We start from the raw sequence: 22153 nt of genomic DNA on the forward strand, positions 1-22153 counted from the left end.
TTCAACTAAGGATCATTTAACAATTATGCCCACTGAAAGCACTGGGGCAAACTTGTCTATGAAACGGAAGTAAATTTTCATTGAGTCTTTCTCTGGCACCGTATAGTTTTGATAATTTCTTATGTTATCTTACTGTTTATTTCTCCTGAGTTCTCTGTCAAATAGCTGTGATTTCTTTTTGGTGGTCTGCCAAAAATCAATAAACAATGTTACCCCTTATAATTTCTGTAATAAATTGCACTAAAAGGAAGTGAAACTTTCTTAGCTGATAAATTATAAAAAAAAAAAGATGCAAAATTAGGGTAAGTAATAATAGCTCATTTCTGTAATCTATTTATTAATATAAAGTAGTATTCCTAAACAAATTTCTATAATTTAGTTATGAACAGACAACATTAATAACAAGATACTAATAGAAACAATAACTGTTCAACATTCTTCCACATATACTTCAAGGGTTTTACCTCCCATAAACTCACATATTTCAAGGATAAATAAAACATTATAAAATCAATCATGCCAGTTAGTATATTTTTGCTTAGGGCCCAGATGAAATAAAACAAAGAGCCTGAAATAATTTACTAAGTTCTCATTTCCCTTACCATTTCTATTCTTTATTGCTATATTAGCCCTAAATGAGAATCAAGGTCATTTCATTGTGAGGGTTTCAGACATACATGGTAGTTTCCACATAGAATAGTGACAAACAAGGTTATAGGAGAAATCCACAGAGAGTTAAACCTTTTCCGTTATTTCACAAATATTTGTTTAGTTCTTATATCAGGATTTTTGGAACCCCTCCAAAAAGGCTAACCTAATTTTTTAAATTTATTTATTTTTAAATTGAAGGATAATTGCTTTACAGAATTTTGTTGGTTTCTGCCAAACATCAACATGAATCAGCCACAGGTAGGTATACATATGTCCTCTCCCTCTTGAACATCTCGTTGTTAACTTCCACTGTTCTGAATTTCTGGAAGCTTGCCTTGTTATAATATATTTTCTAGCTATCTATTTTTACTTGCTACCACTAAAATACCAGTCTAGAAGACCTTTACTTTATTATCCAGAAAGCACACTTGGTAGGAAAAGAAGGATGTCCCTTGCTAGACATGCTTCTTTTGTGGCTAAAGAAGGCAAAGTGGCCTGCTCTGAATGTGGGAGGACCTTAGACTCTCAAGTCACTGTACAGGATGGTCTAATTATAAAACATTTAATCCACCAACATGATGGGACTGGTGAAGTCCTAAAATTATTATCATTTGTATTTTACACATGGTTACGAAAACGCTGCATCTCTCCTTGATATTTCTTTTAAAAATCACTTTTTAAAACCCTATAGTAGTTAACATTCCTAAGAATGCTTCAGTGAAAAGGTCAAAGACGTGTGTTCACTCTGAATGAGCATAAGCTGTGGAAAATACATAGTCCCCATACTGCAGTGTCTTTGAAGTGTATACAGGCCGGGAGACAAGTAACTTAGACATCCAGCAACTGACAACCTGTAACGACTATGGGGATGTTTTCCGTCCCGGGGGGACTGGCTCCGTGATACGGCACCTCTGCGTGATTACTCACGGCATGCTACTGCTCAATACTTTCACTGATTTATTTCTGGAAATATGGTTTCCACATTTTTGTGGCACCCAGAAGGAAAAAAATCAAGCTGCTGAATTAGCTTCTGAGATTTGACAGAGATTTAGAGGAAACTAGGTCACATATGGAATTAAATATACCTATAAAACAGATAATCATTTTCCATCTATTAAAATAAAATAACAAAAATATTATCATTTAAAGAGAAAATCCGCTCTAGCTAAAAATCCAAAACTGAATTATGTGAAATTTGAATCTGTAATTTCTGCCATGTGGCAGAGTATAAGGATTAATAAACAAACCAAAAAAACCCCAAACAAATCTGTCTTCCTTTGTTTTGTTAAACCATTTAAAGAGTGTGCTGTATAAGTCTTGAAAAGAAATAATGAAACCAGATAAAATCACTATAAAGGAAAGGAAAGGAAAGGAAAGTGAAGTCGTTCAGTCATGTCCGACTCTTTGCGACCCCATGGACTGTAGCCTACCAGGCTCCTCTGTCCATGGGATTTTCCAGGCAACAGTACTGGAGTGGATTGCCATTTCCTTCTCCAGGGGATCTTCCCGACCCAGGGATCTAACCCAGGTCTCCCACATTGTAGACAGACGCTTTACTATCTGAGCCACCAGGGAAGTCCAAAAAGAAATAATGAAATCAGATAAAATCACTATGAAACCAGATAAAATCACGAGCCTGTCCATAGGGAAACAGTGGGTAGATTTTCAACCTCTGAATTGTGGCTCCATGAAATCAGATACGTCTCGGTTAAGGATGCTTTGGGGAGGAAGACAGCTGGTGGTCAACTGGCATTTTTGTTCAATATCCCCCACTGAAACAGATGGCACCCTGGGGATGCTTAATCTCCCAGAATAGGTGCCTATGAGCAAGATGACTCTTAAGTCTTCCGGATCTCAGGAAGCATTTTGCCGAAGTCCATGGGAGTATTGCCCTAATTAGTCTACACTTTCCTGCCGCCCCCATATTTGACTCTTACTCATTGTTTCAGCAATCTGAATTCTGCCCCCACATGACCAGAATGAAAGTGCTCTTCCCGGGACCTCTTTGAGTCCCAGGCCAGGCCCCTCGCTTTGCTGGGTTCCACAGTGGAGCCCCTCTAGCAGCCCTCACCACCCGGAACACAGAAAGACAGGCATCTGCTGCCCTCTTCTCTTCCGTGGCCCTGCACTTCTGCAGCTCTTTCCGCGGCTCTGCCCCTTCTCAGCCCGCTTTGTGCTCCAGAATGTAAAGGTAAGGATGTATCCCAGGCTTCTATCTTAGCTCTCATCCTTCTCACTCCTCATGCTCTCCTTAAATCTCACACATATGACGAGGACCATGATGGTCTCTGGTGGACATTCAATCAATATCTGTGAGAAGACTCTCACCTCTTCTGGCAACCACTCATACAAGAGGCCATCTAATCGGGATCTCCATTCAACTATCTTCTCTGACCACCATGCCCGCCCCCTACCCCAGTGAATGGCTTAGAGACTACAACTTCCCCGAAGGGGTTGGAGCCTGTGACTCTGGCTTAACATTTAACTGTGACTCTGTAATTGTGACTGTGACTGTCTGTCTCTCCCTTCTGGTTTATAGTCCCACATAACAGAAAGAACATGACTTTGGAGTCAGATGGGTTCAAATATGGGGTGTGTCAAGTACCACCTATGGAACTACACCTTTGAAATTCTGTAGGATTACAGGGGAAAAATGTATACATGCAAAATATTTGTTATGTATCAATATATTTTTAAAAAAACTTATTCAGGGCCTAGTGAGGTCAGTTTCTTTGGGTTTTCCCCTTTATTTCTTTTAAACTCATTTTGTAAAGCTCCTTATGTGCTTTATTTAACTGGATTCTTCTAATAACCCATCAATACATCTAGAAGAAGACGCTGGGTGTGGCTAGATAAAAACTAAGAAGTGGTAGAATCAGATTCAAATGTAGGTCTGCTGGCTCTGAAGTCCTAGTTCTTTCCACCACACAAAGTGCCTCCAGTATGCTGGGTGGGTGGGGTAAAGAAATACACAAACGGAAAACCACAGCATAACGTGAGAAGCGTTATGCGAGAGATATGGAGAAAGTGCTGCAGGTGTCCTGAAGAGAGAGACACTAGTTCTTCCTCAAGGAATCATGAAGGGCTGCACAAGATGGTGTGCTGGAGCTGCCTCTTGGACAACATGAACCTACTCGACAGACCAGGGAAGGCTGTCTAAGCAGCAGGGTCGTGTGCAGTCACAGAGAGATGAAACCATTTGGGTCACTGCAAAGGGTATGGTGTGGTGAGAGGAACAGTAAGGAAAGTGGGGAACAGAGCCGTGCTAGGAGAGGATGGAAGGAAGGTAGGGTGGGGCCAGGCCTGAGCATCTGAAGCCCTTTCCAAAAGTAATAGAGCTGGCAGGAGTTTTGAAGCAAGACAGAGATAGATCAAATCTGTAGTTTCAAAGGCTAATTCCAATGCTAGCCCACTGCAGCAATTCTGGAATCCAGGACCACTTGGGGAAGCTTTTTGTTTCTAATGACTTGGTTTGTTCCACTGTTGTGAATGCTTGCTCATTTGGTTAAGGGGGTGTCTGCCAGGTTTGTCCATAGTACTTATTGCTTGTCCACTGTAAGTAATAAGTATCTCGAGGCAAAGTACTATGTAAGGATCATGTTCTTCAACTTGCTAGTTACATCATCTGTTGATTTTCTAACTCCATCGTTCCATCTGCATTTAATAGTTTATGTTCTACTCAATGGAGAGCCTTCTCTTCTTCCCATTACTTTTTTATATCACTACAGATACATGGGTTTTTAATTTTATTCAATGGATTATAATTAATGCTCAGATTATCCCAGGTGTGACCGGTGGTGGTCCCTTCAAGCTGGCTCTTATGTCATTTTAACAACTTCCCTTATTTTCTGAGCACTGCTATACTTTCCGTTTCAGACGCATCTTGCATTGTCCCTGCCCCAGGCCTAGAATCAGCCCTTTTTATAAGGAGTTCTAATTCTTTGCTGTGGCAAATGGTATTTAGAAACAAGTTCTGGGAGCTAGGTGTGCGCCTGCTAGTCACTGTTATTCAGTCCTCTCGGTGGGCAGAGCAAGGAAAGTGAGTGTGTGGGTGCATTATATATATATATACACACATACACATTATCTGTATTTCAGTGAAAATTTTCTTTAAAATATAGACTTTGGGTACTCATAGCTGGGCCTACCGAAGCAGAATCTTAAGGAACAGGCTCATAAATCTGCATTATTTTTAAGTTTAGGCAGATTTTCAAACAGAAGATTGACTAGAGGAGTGGTGGTAAAGGCACTAGTTAAGAAGCTACCAAAACTGTCCTGACATGGGTTGGACCAGGTGTGAAGTAGCAGGGGTGTGAACTAGGGTGGAAGCAGCAAGACAGAGACGATGTGATCAACTGGACTTGGGGCTGATGGATAACGGAGATGAAAGAGGAGAGAGTAACAGGCACTCGAGGCTTCCTGCCTGGAGAACTATTATTGCTGTGACCTGTTAACACTGCCATTTACACAGACAGTGCTGAACACAGGCTTATTTCATTGATCACCTTCCCACTTATCTCCTATAATTTGTATAAAAATCCAAGTGACATTCTGGGAAGAAAATAATTATGAAACATTATAGAATTTATATCTCTTCCATCATATTTTATCATATGGACTAAAACTTGAGTATTATCCAAGGCAAGAAAGATGACATGAATTCATTGTCAGCAGGCAGGTTCCCACATAGACAAACACGGCCTGGCTAAAGTGAGTGCACTCATATCTACTTATGCAAAATAGTAGACCTGGAAAGGCTTTCTATCAAGAAGCAATGTCTATAATCATATCTCTCATATTTTTTTTTTAAAAGAGCTAGAGTTTGTTAGAGATAAGTCATTAAGCCGCAATGACTGCTTACTACCGGTGCAGCATAAAAGTCACTGGAGCGGGAGTGAAATGTATAAAACAGAGGCAAGAAGAAAAGTAAAGCTAAAAGGAAATGGCCCTTGGAATTCTAACTGCTATAAGAGAATGCTTAAAACCCAGATGAAACTACAACCCAGAGGAAAACAACCATTCCCAGTGTTTCTGTAGTAAAAGGAACTCATCAACTATCTTCTCCTTGCTGAATCCGCAGGGCCCGTTTCTAGACTTACTGTGCTGTACTCCAGTGATACTACTGAGGGTCTCCTTGACACTGCCTCTGCTCTCGGCCTCCAGGCACTCCGCTCTCCTCCTATCGCTGTGACTATTCACATCATTCACATGCATCATTATTTACTGATCACCTGAAAGCTGATCTTCCCCAAAATCCTAAGCCTGGCCTCTTCTTCCTCTACGTGCTCTCTGGGTTATCATATCTACTCCCACATGCTCTCTGAAGCTCATGAGGCTCTCTCCTGAGCAGGAAAGTGAAAGTGTCACTCTTTCAGTCGTGTCTGACTCCTTGCAATCCCATGGACTGTAGCCTGCCAGGCTCCTTGTCCTGAGCGAGAGACTCACATAAACATAAAATCACCTCTTGGATGTTCCACAAACACTTCAATCTATATGTGTTCAAGGCTGAATTCATCATTCCCTGGTCCTGAACCTGCTCCTCATTCGGCTTCAGCGAATGATAACTGCCATCCAGCCAGTTGACTGTTAACCTTACACCTTCCTTCTCCTCTATCACCAGCAGGATCAGTCAGCAGGAATTCAGAGTCTCCAGAACACACTCATTGCTTTCTTTGCATACCATCATAATGACCTCATATATGGATTACTTTAAGTGCCTCCAGACTTTCTCTCCAACAATTCATCATTCACACCGTAGGCAGAGTAATCAAAACAGAGCCTAAATCTAATGATGCTCCTTTCTCCAGAAAACCTTCTCTGACCACCATCCACTCCCACATATGGGTTAGGTATATGCCGTGGGCTATCACAGACCTGAACACATAGACCCAGCTGCTAACTTATTTATGAATATTGCCTTCATAATTATAAGTTCCTTGAGAAGAGATGCATATTACTCACTGTTGGGTCCCCAGTGTCTGGCACAGTACATGAGAAATTTGCTGTTTTGTTTAGTCACTAAGTCGTGTCCAACTCTATTGCAACCCGTGGACTGTAGCCCATCAGGCTCCTCTGTCCATGGAATTTCCCAGGCACGAATACTGGAATGGGTTGCCACTTCCTTCCTTCTTGCCATTTCTGTCTCCTACATTGGCAGGCGAAGTCTTTACAACTGAGCCACCAGGGAAGCCCACATGACACACAGTAGACACGTAAGAAATATTTGTTGTAAATCATTTTTTTCCCTCTAATCAAGAGGTTCTTAACTTACAGCCCATGAACTCCTTAATAGAATTCAGAAGGGTTTATGTGTTTAGATGGACTAAAAGTTACTAAAAGTCTTTATTTTTCACTAACTTGTAGCAGGCTTTAGTATTTCCTATCATTCAAAATGTAGGCAACAAACTATAGTAGTACCTGTGACCTTGAGATCAATAAAATCACAGATATTTTCATATAATATTACAGTTGTTACAGATTTTTCAAACATCATGTATACCCATTACTACTCTGAATTTACAATAATTATTAAAACTGCTAGAACTTTAATTGCATGAGTTAATAAAGTTAATAAAGAAGCACATATATCATGACATATTACAATATTTTTCCAACTGTATTTCAAAATAAATAAATTTCTTTCCAATTCTATTTATGTATTTTATATTATGCATTTATGTACTTTATTTTCTGCATTAGGTAATTCCATGATAGTGGGAGTCTAAATTGATTTATCCACTTTGGAAAAGGGTCTGGCAGCGCCCAGAAAAACTGATCATGTGTGTATCCCACGCCCCAGAAATATCCCAGAAATACATTCACTTGTACTAGACTGTTAATAGTAGTCAAAAGAAACCAGAAGTCACCCAAATGCCCACCTACAGTAGAATGGATAAACTATATTTCTACACAATGGAAAATGTGAAACTGAGAATAAACATGTAGAAGCAGAGACAAATCTTATAATGTTGATTGAAAGTAGCCAGACACACACAAAAATGCACACTGTACCATTCCTTTTAAAGGTGCAACACCAGGCAACACTAATCTACACTGTTAAAAGTCAGCATAGAGGTTACGTTTGCAGGGGGGGACTCTGACGGAAAGGAGGTGCTCAGGGGTCTCTGTGGTGCTGGTAAGGTTCTATTTCTTGATGTAAGTGAGGGTTACAGGTGCACTGGGGTTGTGAGAATTGATCCAGCTGTACACTATGATATGTACACTTTTCTGTATCTAGATTATACTTTGGTAAAAGGACAAACCAGAACAAAGAAACCTACTATTCAGAGATAGGATCCATAAGCTTCACAGTCTGTGAAAGGCAACCCCTTCAAAAAATCCTGTTCTAAGCAGAAATTCCAAGGAGGTGATCTCAAAACAAACAAAAGTGAACATATACTAGTCATTCATTTATTCATTCAATAAATACTTATTCAGTGTCTTCTACATACCAGGCATCATTTTGGGCACTGTAGGCAGGACAGCAAACAAAAAACTCTGCCCACACAGAGCTCATATTCTAGTGAAGAGAGTCAACAAGGTTCAAAACAAAAAAGAACTAAGGGGAAACATGAAACAGGGATGAGTAATAAGGAGTGTGTTGGGGAGGAGTCTACATTTTAAATAGGGTAGCCAAGAAGGCCTCACTGAGAAAATGACCTTGAGCAGGGGCCCAATGGAGCTGAGTGAAGTCATGTAATGTCTAGAAGAAGGAGAAGCTAGACAGAGGGAAAGTGCAAAGGCCTCGGGGTAGTAGGGTACCTGGGCATTCCAACTGGGAGGCCAGTGTGGCTGAAGTGGAGCAAGGGATGGGGAGGAAATAGATTAGATCATGCAGGTAACAGAAGGTCAAATCCCCAAAGAGGCCTCAGTTCCGTTCAGTCACTCAGTCGTGTCCAACTCGTTGCGACCCCATGAATGCAGCACGCCAGGCTTCCCTGTCCATCACCAACTCCCGGAGTTCACTCAAACCCATGTTCATCAAGTCGGTGATGCCATCCAGCCATCTCATCTTCTGCCCCCTTCTTCTGTCCCCTTCTCCTCTTGCCCCCAATCCCTCCCAGCATCAGAGTCTTTTCCAATGAGTCAACTCTTCGCATGAGTGGTGAAAGTACTGGAGTTTCAGCTTTAGCATCATTCCTTCCAAAGAACACCCAGGACTGATCTCCTTTAGAATGGACTGGTTGGATCTCCTTGCAGTCCAAGGGACTCTCAAGAGTCTTCTCCAACACCACAGTTCAAAAGCATCGATTCTTCGGTGCTCAGCCTTCTTCACAGTCCAACTCTCACATCCATACATGACCACTGGAAAAACCATAGCCTTGACTAGACGGATCTTTGCTGGCAAAGTAATGTCTCTGCTTTTGAATATACTATCTAGGTTGGTCATAACTTTCCTTCCAAGAAGTAAGCATCTTTTAATTTCATGGCTGAAATCACCATATGAAGTGATTTTGGAGCCCCAAAAAAAGTCTGACATTATTTCCACTGTTTCCCCATCTATTTGCCATGAAGTGATGGGACCAGATGCCATGATCTTAGTTTTCTGAATGTTGAGCTTTAAGCCAACTTTTTCACTCTCCTCTTTCACTTTCATCAAGAGGGTCTTTAGCTCCTCTTCACTTTCTGCCATAAGGGTGGTGTCATCTGCATATCTGAGGTGACTGATATTTCTCCTGGCAATCTTGATTCCAGCTTGTGTTTCTTCCAGCCCCAGCATTTCTCATGATGTACTCTGCATAGAAGTTAAATAAGCAGGGTGATAATATACAGCCTTGATGTACTCCTTTTCCTATTTGGAACCAGTCTGTTGTTCCATGTCCAGTTCTAACTGTTGCTTCCTGACCTGCATACAGGTTTCTCAAGAGGCAGGGCAGGTGGTTCTGGTATTCCCACCTCTTTCAGAATTTTCCACAGTTGATTGTGATCCACACAGTCAAAGGCTTTGGCATAGTCAATAAAGCAGATATAGATGTTTTTCTGGAACTCTCTTGCTTTTTCCATGATCCAGCGGATGTTGGCAATTTGATCTCTGGTTCCTCTGCCTTTTCTAAAACCAGCTTGAACATCTGGAAATTCACGGTTCACATATTGCTGAAGCCTGGCTTGGAGAATTTTGAGCATTACTTTATTAGCGTGTGAGATGAGTGCAATTGTGTGGTAGTTTGAGCATTCTTTGGCATTGCCTTTCCTAGGGACTGGAGTGAAAAGTGACCTTTTCCAGTCCTGTGGCCACTGCTGAGTTTTCCAAATTTGCTGGCATATTGAGTGCAGCACTTTCACAGCATCATCTTCCAGGGTTTGAAATAGCTCAATTGGAATTCCATCACCTCCACTAGCTCTGTTCATAGTGATGCTTTCTGAGGCCCACTTGACTTCATATTCCAGGATGTCTGGCTCTAGGTGCGTGACCACACCATCATGATTATCTGGGTCGTTAAGATCTTTTTTGTATAGTTCTGTGTATTCTTGCCACCTCTACTTAATATCTTATGCTTCTGTTAGGTCCATACCATTTCTGGCTTAGAGGCCATTATAAGGACTTCTACGCTTGCTCTCAGAGTTCTGAGCAAGAATTAACATGACTTGACTTATGTTGCAGCAAGATCAACTGGCTTCTGTGTTGAGAATAAGATGGGAGAGGCAAGGATGTAAGCAGGAAGGAAGCAGCGGTTAAGAGGAGAGAAAAGATGCCATGAGAAACACAAACATACACACACACACAGACACCTCATTACTGTTGTCTGCAGCTCCATAACACTTCACTTCTAAACATCCTAGCCCATTTCTCCTAAGACAAGAACCTTCCCTTACGTAACTGCACTGCTACAATCAAATTCAGAATTTTAATGTAAACACAGTGCTCTTTCCTAACATACTTCCGTGTTCAAATTTCACCCATTGTCCCAATACTGTCACTTATAGCAATCCCTAACCACCTCAACCAACCCTGAATATTTATTGGAAGGACCGATGCTGAAATTGAAGCTCCAGTACTTTGACCACCTGATGTGAAGAGCCGACTCATTGGAAAAGACCCTGATGTTGGGAAAGATTGAGGGCAGGAGGAGAAGGGGGCGACAGAGGATGAGATGGTTGGACGGCACCAGTGACTAGATGGACATGAGTTTGAGCAAACTCAGGGAGGTGGTGAAGGACAGGGAAGACTGGCGTCCTGCAGTCCATGGGGTTGCAAAGAGTCAGACACGACTTAGCAACTGAACAACAACTAACCACCCCAATCTAGGATCACATATTACATTTACTTCTATCCTTTTAGTCTCCTTTAAACTGGAACAGTCCCTTACTTCCTTGTGTCTTTTATGAGAATAAGTTTTGGGTGTTTTTTTTTTTTTTTTTTTGCAAAGTACAGGCCAGTTGTAATGTAGACTGTCCTTCAATTCATATTCACGTTTATTCATGATTAGCTTGAGGTCATGAAGATTCTGAAAATCCTGCTTCTAAGTGCCAAATGAGAATATATTAGTATTTTTAGAAAGTATGTACAGAACGAGATCTATAGAAATCTCATCCCCCTTGTCATACCTTTCTCCTTCTAAATAATTTGGGATAAGAAGAACTAACAACAACTAACAATACATGAAGCACTCACTATGTCCACAACAGGTGCTAGGCAGGGGACACATGGAACTTGTATCAGGTGGGGAGAGGGGTAGGTCAACAAATGCAAAACCATGAGTGCAGTGAGTCTAGCGGGGAGGTCCTTGCGTGGTGGCCTGGATGCACAGAGAAAGAATGGCCTAAAGAGTCCGGCTGCCAAGGTACGGCTGCAGGGGGTGATGATACTGCACTGAGACTGAAAGAAGAAAAACAGTGCATGTGTGGACAAGGGACGGGTCATTTCAGGCAGTCAGTGGTGTGCGCTAGGCTGAGGACACACAAAATAAGGTACTGGGTCCAGGTAACTGCAAGGAGTTTGATGTGGCCTGAGGATGTTAGCAGAGGGAGAGACACCAAGCTGGAGGAAGAGCGAGGAACCGATCATAATCGTCCTAGGAGACTACTCTGAACGAGCATGGGTAAGCTTGATACTTGTCCTGCTGGTAATGGGGAACCTTAGGTAGATTTTAAGTCTGGCTTGAGGAAGATTCTTTTTCAGTGTCTGTTAGATGGCCAAGCTCAGTAAATCATTCAGGGTTCACTCATCACCAAGGCTGGTGATCAGCAGGGATGCACCAGTATCTGTGCCAGGTAAAGCATGGAAATAGATCTTCACCAGCAGGTAAACAGCTGCTGCCCCAAGCCTCACCTGCCTCAGCTGAGGTGTCTGAACTAGCTCCAGGAAGCCTCCTGTGTGTGCCGTCAGGCCATCTTTCTGGTACATGCTACCATCAGCCCTTATTCCTACATGCTCCCCTCTTCCTCCAGCCCTACCACCAGACCCCAGTGGAGAGTGAGCACTCTTAGCAGGAGCACTGGCACCCCAGTAGACGGATGCTTGATGTACACCTAGCCCCCCAAGACTGGTCATCAGCCAATGGCCAGTATTTCCCAGGGACATCCTCCATGGCCTGTTACAAGAACTAAAAATTCCATGATGTATTCACAGTCACCAGAATTTTGTTTTTAAAACTTAGTATCATTTTCCTGACTTCTTCTTGACTCAGCTCAGTACTTTTCATCACTGTTCTGCTCCAAAAACCCATTTGCTACCTCCTCTTCTAATCCACCTCCTACAGTGGAGTTGCCATTCATTCTTTCTCAGTCTATATCTCTCTTATTAGACAATCTTCCTTAAAAGGACAGCCCTTTGAAACCTAGGCCCACCTTCCAGGCTACAGCTGATTGAATTGGTAGATATCCTGACCCTGCCAACCCGGTGTGGCCAATCAGATTCTCTTTCCTGGAACTCTGGAATTCAGGCTCACAAGATCTAATCAATTGGTTTTGTAGGGCCAAGCTGCATAATCTAGTACAGTGAGGAGGTTAAGATGGCTTTTTGGGGGGACAGCGATGTGTAAAATGGATCACTCAGTTAAGAAGCCAGTCTGCAGTCAAGAGAAAATCAAAGCACATTTTATCCAGAGAGAAGCAGAGATGTGATTTCCTGTGATACATGCTTGCAAGAGAAAGAAACAGGAAAAGACTAGCCGCCTGATAACTGTGCAGTGTATGAGAGGCCAGCAATATAACTCTATAACTGAGTATCAAAAGATTTTCTTCTCACCTTGTGATCCCCTCCTTAACTCTTCTTTTGAGAAAATTTCAGTCTCTTGCAACTGATGATCTCTTATTTAGAAGGCATCTCATCACTGGTGGATCTTATTTTACTCTTACCCATAAAATCAATTCATAATGAACACAGAAAAATGTTTTAGTGACATTATTAAACAATATGTAAACTAAACAAGAATTCTCAAAAACCTCAGAACAATTCTCGGACCAGCCTATATATGTACTACCCGTCCAAAGAAAGCATCTTTCCTCTCAGGGAGGCAGAGCTGGCCTGCCACTCCCCTCCTTCACGCTGATGGGAAGGGGAACGGCAGAGAATTAGTGGGCAATCCTAGAATCCTTCAACTCCTAGGCTGAGGCCATCCACGTGTCTGCCTCCCATTAAGAGAAGAAACGGGTGAACTGGTAAAGAGGTCAAGGTCAAGAGGTCTGACCACTCCCTTTGTTTTCCTGACAAACTCTACCTACTCAGCTGCCTCAGTAGGTAGGTCTCAGTAAGTCTGTCTCCAACAGCAAGACTGAAGACTATGACTTCATTTTCAAAACTCAGGATCTCTGGAAGTAAACAAAGTCAACATATAGATTGCTGCTGGTCCTTAAACCAGCAGTTGCTAAAAACTGCACCGACTCCTCAATGTATAAACAGTTATACTGTTTAAATATATAAAAAGCTACATATCTTTCATAGGATATAACAGCATCTCTACAAATGCAGAATGGTAACCAAAGCCTCAAATTTCTGTCATTTCTAGGTTAATCTTTTTAATGATTGCTTGTTTCTGGGTCCCCAAATGTTCAGTATCTTCCGTATGAGAGGAATGGGCTGCCTGGTATGGAAGGTCAAAGGCTATAGGCATCCAACACAATTCAATGGAAAAAGAAGTCTTCTCAACAAATGGTGTTGAGACCACAGGATATCCGCTTGCAAAAAAAAGAAGTTGGACCCTCCATCTCACACCATGTATAAAATTTAAATCAAAATGGATTATCTGTCTAAATGTCAAAGCTTTAACTATAAAACTCTTAAGAAGAAAACAGAAATAAATCTTCATGACCTTGGATTAGGTGACGGTTTCTTAGATATAACACTGAAAGTATAAGTGACAAGAGAAAAAGAAGCTGGATAAAGTAGACATCATCAAAGACAAACTGGACATCATCAGAATCTTAAACTTTTGTGTTTCAAAGGACATCATCAAAAAAGTGAAGAGACAGCTTACTGAATGGGAGAAAATACTTGAAAATAATATATTAGATAAGAGGCTTACATTCAGAATATATAAAGAACTCTTACAACAATAAAAAACAAACAAGGCAATTAAAATGGGCAAAGGATCTGAGCAGACATTTCCTGCAAAGAAGGTACACAAACGGTCAAAAATTTATGAAAAAGTAATCAGTATAATCAGTTCTTAGGGAATGCAAATTAAAAGCACAACAAGATACCACTTCTCACCCACAGGGTGGCTATAATCAAAAAGACAGTAACAAGTGCTGGCAAGGATATGGTGTCACTGAGAATCTCATATGCTGCTGATGGGATTGTCTGGAAAACAACTTGGCAGTACTTCAGGAAGTTAAACTTAGAGTTACCATATGATATAGCAACTCCACTCCTAGGTGAAATATACTCAAGAGACAAAAACATGTCTACACAAAGGCTGTGGACACACTCTTCCACTGCCCACAGGGACACACTAGCCATCTCCTTAACTTGTTCCAACCAATTCTTGCTTGTTTTTTTCTGAGAAGAAAGAACACTAGACTAGGTGACAACTTAATGAAAAAATTGATTCTGTTAATTTAAGAATTTAATAAATGAGTCATATAAATATATATTTAAAAATCTATTTCACAAGCTAGCAATATCTTCTAGGTTGAAAAAAACAAACCACTGATCTATTGAGCTCTGAAACACGTGAATGAGGTCCCGAACATCTTGCTGCACAGTAGACTAGCAGCATCAACATCAACTGATGGGAGCTGGTTAGAAATGCAGGATGTCAGGCCTCACACCAGGCTTACTCAGCTACATGTGCCTGGGTGACTCCTATGCACAATGATATTTGCAAAGAACTGTTTGCTGTCAAGGACTTTAATTACATTTAAGACCAATCCACATATGACAAATCAAGTTAAACCTATAAGAGGAGGCTGACGGCTGAAGATGTGTAGTCTGCTGGCTAAAGGATGGCTTTCCATATGGCTCTGCCTCCTGGGGAAGGAGTCAGTCCCAGAAGCAAAGCCAGCAAAGTAAACCCTCCCAGCAGCTTCCTTTTTCTTGTTTGGTGGCAAATACATCACCTACATCACAAAGGTGTCCAGAACCACCTCCTTGCAGGTAGGAGAGCCTCTAGGACAGCCCTGCCCAAAGATGCTGCCATGGAATAGGTTTCACTTACCACAGTATAATCTACATTCTTGTGGACCACTGGTGGTAGGGCCTATATAATTCTTTATGAGAGAGCATACTCCAGGGTCATGTTTTTCAAGCTGTGACCCATTATATAGCAGCCATATTTTAAAAATAAAACCATGGTCATATATTCTGAATTAAAAGGGATCTATGATATGATATGAGCAAGTATACTCATAACAATAACTGAATGGAATATTTGTGAGTGTCCTGGGAAATCTAGGACATATGGTGGCAAAACCCATGAGGCATTAATGACCTGGATGAGAATTACTATGACCTTGGTCTTTCTCTGGATATCTAGACCAGAATTCCGGCCATACCAGGTTCTTTCCCATCCTGGTACCTTTGCACGTAACCTCTCTTCTCCATCACATCTTCACTTACCTGCCCCTTCTCATCCTTCAGATTTCAGCTTAAACACCATCTCCTTAGAGCGCTGCTCTGGACACCTTATCTAAAGTAGCTCCCACAGCCTTCTTGACCTAGTTCCCCTCTATGGTCATTCCCTCCTTAGTACTTAGCACAATCTGTATTCACCTTGCTGTCTTGTTCATTCATTGTTGGCCTCCTCCATCAGAACGGGGGCAAGAACTTGGTCATGCTCAATGCTGCACCTGGTATATTCTAGATACTAGTTTTTGATTAAAAAGTAAATGAAAAAGTAAAATTTACCCAGTTTAGAGAATAAATAAATCTTAATAAAAATCACCAGACTGATAGCTTATTAACAAGAATAACAGTAAAATCATTTATGAACAGACCATAGGTGCTTTAGTCGCTAAGTCGTGTCCAACTCTTGCAACCCCATGGACTGCAGCCCGCCAGGCTCCTCTATCCATGGGGTTCTCCAGGCAAGTATACTGGAGTGGGTTGCCATTTCCTTCTCCAGGGGATCTTCCCAACCCAGGAATCAAGCCTGGTCTCCTGCACTGCAGGCAGATTCTTTACCAACTGAGCCCTTTCATTACATGATCATGCCAGTGAACAAGCAAGTGAGATCCGATGAACGGAGGATGAGCGACTGCTTAAATCTCTTTCCCTCTCTGAGCTGTACCTGTAAAATTAAGGCTCTCAGAGTTGTGGGTGAAGGGATTCCTCTGTGTGTGTGTGTGTGCGTGTATGCAGTGTCTGGTACAGAGCAGGCACTCAACTCAATACAGGTTTGATTCTTTATAGTTACCCCTAAGTTTCCCTTATTCAAACTGGTCAAAGGACTGAAGAATATGAAATCAGATCTCCAGGCCTTCATGTGAATCTGTTTGCCCAACACCCCAAGCCCAACCATGGCTGTTACACCTCTCTCTTCAAATTCAACAAGTGCAATTGTGCGTACTTGCAGTACCAGATAATTTTAGCCATGTCACAATTGAGATTTTAAAAAAAAACTTTTTTTTAACATCTCCAGTAGTTCACTGTTTCAGGTCATTGCTTCAAATGTGGTGATGTTCTAAGATGAACCTGAACATGGTTCCATTTCTAGACAGAGTTCTAGTGATCTACTTCAAACAGCCTTACGTAAAGCACAAAACTGGAAAACAAGAGTTACAAGGAGTCATGAACTGACCGAGTTCTGGTTAGAAACAAGGCACAATAGTAGAGACCATAGTGACTAAGAAAAATTAAAGAGTGTGTAAAGCAGTGAAGTGATAGCTCTGGGCTTTGGAATCAGACTGACTTGGGTTCCAAATCCCATTCTACAATCTGCTAAATATTGACCAAGGGCAACATCTTTAACCTCTCTGTGCCTTGGTTTTCTCATCAATAAACTGAGGCTAACCACAGTACCAACATTATAGCACTGAGTATGCACTCAGGAAATGTTGGTTCTGCTTATTAAATTCATTCTTAGCTTCAAGAATCTTATATACATTTAAAAATGAAAATATTCGGAGTGAAGGAATGGCACTAAATGATACATATCAAGTGAGCAGCATTGGTCACAAAAGATGCAAAACTTTAGGAGTGCACGGCACTTCTTCATCCAAGGGTGGTAAAAGGGTTCATGGGAGAAGCGAGATTGAAATGGATGGGGCACTGAAGACAGAGATACAAACAGGCTCCCTGCGGCCGGCGACCACTTCCTATTTGCCAAACACTGTGAGGAACCCTGTATGTTATCTCCATTAGCTACAAGTTAGATAACTTTAAATCTCCACTGCACTGATGACAAGCTATTTTATTGATGACAGTTGAGACTCACAAAGATTTAGAAATTTTCCCGTCACCCAGCTGGTGGCAGATCTAGGTTCAAATCAAATTTGTTTGACCAAAGCACATGTCCCCAACCACTATGCCACTGGGGAAAGGGACTGGGAAGAGTCGGACGAAGGGGGTGAGAAACCATTCCAGCATGAGGCAGGAAAGCACAGAGTCACGGAAAATAAAGGTATAAAGGTAGGTTAACACCAAAGAGAAAGGAAAACTCAGGAGTTTGGACTTCAGACTGTGTACAATGAAGAATCACTGTTTTATTTCAGGTGTATGTGTGTGTTTTTAATTAAATACTGTACTACTGCTATCGTTGCTGCTAAGTTACTTCAGTCGTGTCCAACTCTGTGTGACCCCATAGACGGCAGCCCACCAGGCTCCCCCGTCCCTGGAATTCTCCAGGCAAGAACACTGGAGTAGGTTGCCATTTCCTTCTCCAAGGCGTAAAAGTGAAGTCGCTCAGTCGTGTCGGATTCTTAGCAACCCCCTGGACGGCAGCCCACCAGGCTCCTCCATCCATGGGATTTTCCAGGAAAGAGTACTGGAGTGGGTTGCCATTGCCTTCTCCACTGCTATTGTTACTAAGAGCATTTACTGAGCACCAGCTAAGGGCAAGGCCCCACACTAAACTATTTGCATGTATTATTTCAAATAGTTACCTATTTGAAATTGAAATTCTGCAATTTAGTTGTTGGTAATTCCTTTCTTACAAACAAATGAGGCCCTGAGAGGTCAAGTCACTCACCTAGATGCCGCTAGTAAACAGGAGAGTGGATTCAAACCCAAGTGGGTGTGAAATCAAAGTCAGTGTCCTTTCCCCTAATGTGGTACTGCAGAAAAACCTCCCTTGCAACAGAGAGCCAGGAAAGAAGAGAAATGAAAATGGAGACAGGGGACTAGTCAGACACAAAATAGGGTCCCAGAATAAGGGAGAAATGTCTCCACTGGAGTCACCATGAAAATGATCGGGAGGAGACAGACAGTAAATCTGTGCATGACCTTTTCTTTCATTTGCTCCAGTTCTGTGTCATGGTCTGCTACCTGCAGCAGAAACCAAGTTAGTAATTATTCCTGCCTCGATTACTGTCCTTGCCTTCAAGCCCCGATTTGAGTGCTTCTGTTGCTTTAAGCATCTTCCCATCACAATGCTATCAGAGCTAAAATATGGCATCATCCGCTAATCTGTTATCTGTATTGAAGGGTAATCATTCAAGAGAATAAAACTAAGCCTCCACATCCAATAAATCACATTATGCTTCACATATCAACATTTTAAAAAATCTGACTTAAACACATAGTCTTTCAAATCAGGAGGACACATATGCTGAGCTCTAATGAGCTCTGCCAAATCCTACATTATTATTGAAGTTCATTGTGATCTCAGAGATGATACAGTTTTCTAAAATGGAGCATGGTATCAATATTTGTTTGGCTGCTTTCTAGTTAGGATTCTAGGGAAAGTAACACAATAAATAACGCAGTAGAAAATGTATGCATTATGAATATATCATTCAAACAAATGCAAAATCTATGTGGATGATTACTTATCTTGTTTGGTGGAATCAAGGGTTAGAAGTTTTAATATTCATGTCATGATTCCAAGACACCCCAAATATTTTTGCACTAAAATCTTAGCTTTAGTCCTCCTCATTCAATGACAAACATTAATATTTTAAATAGAAAATCAGTAGTATAACTAGCTCTGTGGAAATGAGTTGAAATTTATAAAGATAAAAGAATACAATTTCTTCTCCATATGTATAGTTAATACATTAATATTCCTAACATTTTACAATATTAATTTCAAACATCTAATATGTTCCTGGGAATAAAATTATGAAGGAAATGGTACTAAGAGTTCCATATACTAAGGATGAAAACAAATATGGTTTATATACTGCCTTCACCAGATAAAGATATTTACATATATAAGATAAAGCAAAATAACAACATAAATATTTTGTATTCTCTAATTTTACAGCTCCCGATTATATAATGATCTGTGATTTGTGTTTTTTAATCTATTTGGCTTAATTTTATTCCTATGTGCAAACACATAGATGGATATTAAAGAACTCTGCTCTCCTACACATATTCAGACCCAACCAAATAACATGGAAAATTTAGTCCTTTCTCCGCAGGCAGCCTTGCTACTATGTCACTATTCAGCATACAGATATAACTGCCTTAATAAACAGAAACCAAATCATCAGGTTTTTTTTGTTTTCAACAATTGAAGCTCCCTGCAAATCCAGTTAGATGAATAAATTCATTCACCTTTTCTTCAAATCTGAGTGTTTCTTCCACTAAGTCAGATATCACAACAACCCCACTAGTCCAACAGTCTGTCATAACAGTGGTTTACTGCAACTCCACCCTTTTCCCACCTTCAGTTTCACAGTACATCTATTTTTTTTTCCTGTTAGAGGAAAAAAATTAAGATTAAGAGTTCAAATCCTCAAAGTAGTTCAGTGAACTGTCACATTACTATTATTTAACCACAGGGAATTTCCTGTTTAACTGCCACTTTCTCCCTTCCCCAAAGGACTACATCTTATTTTGATGGTGTAATGGAAAGTATTGTGTTAAGAAAGCGCAAAAACATAATGGGTTTTAATTTTTAAACGTCTAACCTTTTCATGAGTCACTGTTAATCATTTGCACCTGTGACTTTAATAATCAGCTTGGAATTACAGCAGCAAAATCTCCAGGACAGAACTAGGTAAGAACGCCCCAATCACAACCATTATCACAGCAGGGAGAGAAGAAAGCTCTTCTATCAAATGTGACATGAAGAAAGTTTTAAAAGTCAGTTCCACCAAATCTCAAGAACAGCAGAGCTCCTAGTACTTAAAATCTTCATCTTTTAAAAGTCAGCATTTTTAATACATATATTTTCCACTATATTTTAATATAGAAATATAGTTTTTTACTTTCTGTAACATTTTCTTTCAAGTTTAGGGCTTAAGGAGGAAAACAGCTCCAGAAAAATCACAACAGTACAAAGCGGGGCCAGGGGAAGCGAGTCTTCTAAAGCATCCTTCCCATGGAGTAATTAAGACCACTAACATTATGCCACTGAACCATTTATTTCATTATGAAATGAGACATAGAGTACAAGTGGCAATATTCTGAAATGTGATGGAGGTTGTTCTACATCAGTGAACACACAAGTCTGGAAGGTATAAATACGGTCTCTGTCAGCTGTAGTCCATCCTCAGCAAGTCATTTTCCCTGTGGGCTGAGGCTCCCATATTGTGGAAACCTTCCCCAACTGCCAAGGGCTGAAAAGGAATTCCCTGTGAACAGCATCTGGACCACACCTTGTATGGTCACAGGAGAAGCTGACAAGGGCTGGAGAAAGATGCATCTAGTCCAAAGATGAGAGGACAGGGCCAAAAATCAAAATATATCCCTTTACAATTTAATAAGGAGGACCTTCTCAAATGGCTATTCATCCAGTTTTGTCTTCACCAGTCCAAGCCATTCACTACTAGATGTTGGTCATTCTGTGGGCTGGAGGGTAGGGTTTTGTTGTACAGAAACTGCCAGTCTTTTATACCCTCAGTGATGGTGTGGAAGCATCCATTTAGTGTATAAATACAATTCTCGGCACTAAGTCACTACCAAGTGAAATATTAGAGAACAAACTCCCCACCCACTGCAGAAATTTCCTAGTTTCCAAGCATCTGGAAAGAAGATCCCAAATTACCTTTAGCAAAATTTCCTTTCGGTTTTTTTTTTATTATTATTTTTTTCAATCCTCTTACTTGCTGAGCAACCTTCTAAAGAGCCTCCCAAAGATGATACCCACAATTCAGGTTATTGGTCCTAAATTTTCCTAGTAAGGGAGGGAAAGAGAAGTGTTTAATATCTCCCTAGGATCCTTCCACTTGTAGCAGGAATGAACACCTAAAAAAGCACCAGGACACTTAACTCCTTAGTGATTTAAAAAGCCTTGCTGAGCAACAGAGAAAAGAGATTTCTCCTTCCCCACGTGCACCCTTGCCCTGCTTCTGCCCTAGCCTTAGAATCAGCAGCCCTTCTGTAATTCCCTGAGGTACCAGAGAGACTCCTTATTCCAAGGGGCGCCCAGATCTGACTCCACGAAATCCCAGTTAGTCATCCTTCTTCTCACCCTTCCAACCTCCACACCGCCCCAGGCCACCTCCTTACCTGATAATGTCGTCGTTGTGTCCCAGGAAGAATTTTTGGCTGTGCTCGCGGGTGTTGTAAACCACCCCGACCCCAGCCACAAAGTAGACCACCTCCTTGCCGGCGGTGTAGTACAGGTTGTTGCGGCACTGGTGACCCCGGTACCCGTACACCCACTCCAGCCGGAGCTGGCAGCTGGGAGCTGTCCGATCCGCCATGATAAGCCGACCCCACTAGCCCCCCGGGCCCCCCGCGCACCGGTCCGCGGCCCCTGCGCGCCGGGTCTGTCCTCGCCAAGTCTCGGGCTGCGGAGGACCTGCAAAGGGCTCAGCGTGCAGCGCCGGGCGCTGATTTCCGCGGCGACGCACTCACACAGACCAGCACGCCGGCCGCCACCATCATCCACCGCCGCCGCCGGAGACGAGCCGCCGGTGCACGGCCGCCAGACCCCGCCGGGCGCCCCGGCTTCCTCTCCCCCGGGCTAGGCGTCTTCGCCCGCGCGCGCGCGCGCGCGCGCCTCACTGC

At 41.8% G+C, this 22153-nt stretch overlaps 1 protein-coding gene across 1 annotated transcript in view; it reads right to left on the reverse strand.

The window, feature by feature from the left end:
• Window positions 1–21846, reverse strand: part of EML6 (EMAP like 6) — a 288057-nt gene extending 266211 nt beyond the window's left edge. Inside the window, exon 1 of the mRNA XM_068970681.1 lies at window positions 21650–21846. Coding sequence (XP_068826782.1) covers window positions 21650–21846 — 197 coding nt within the window. The remainder of the gene's footprint in view (window positions 1–21649) is intronic.
• Window positions 21847–22153: the final 307 nt, after the last annotated feature.

Source organism: Capricornis sumatraensis, chromosome 1, assembly GCF_032405125.1.
Source record: "Capricornis sumatraensis isolate serow.1 chromosome 1, serow.2, whole genome shotgun sequence".
NCBI lineage: Eukaryota > Metazoa > Chordata > Mammalia > Artiodactyla > Bovidae > Capricornis > Capricornis sumatraensis.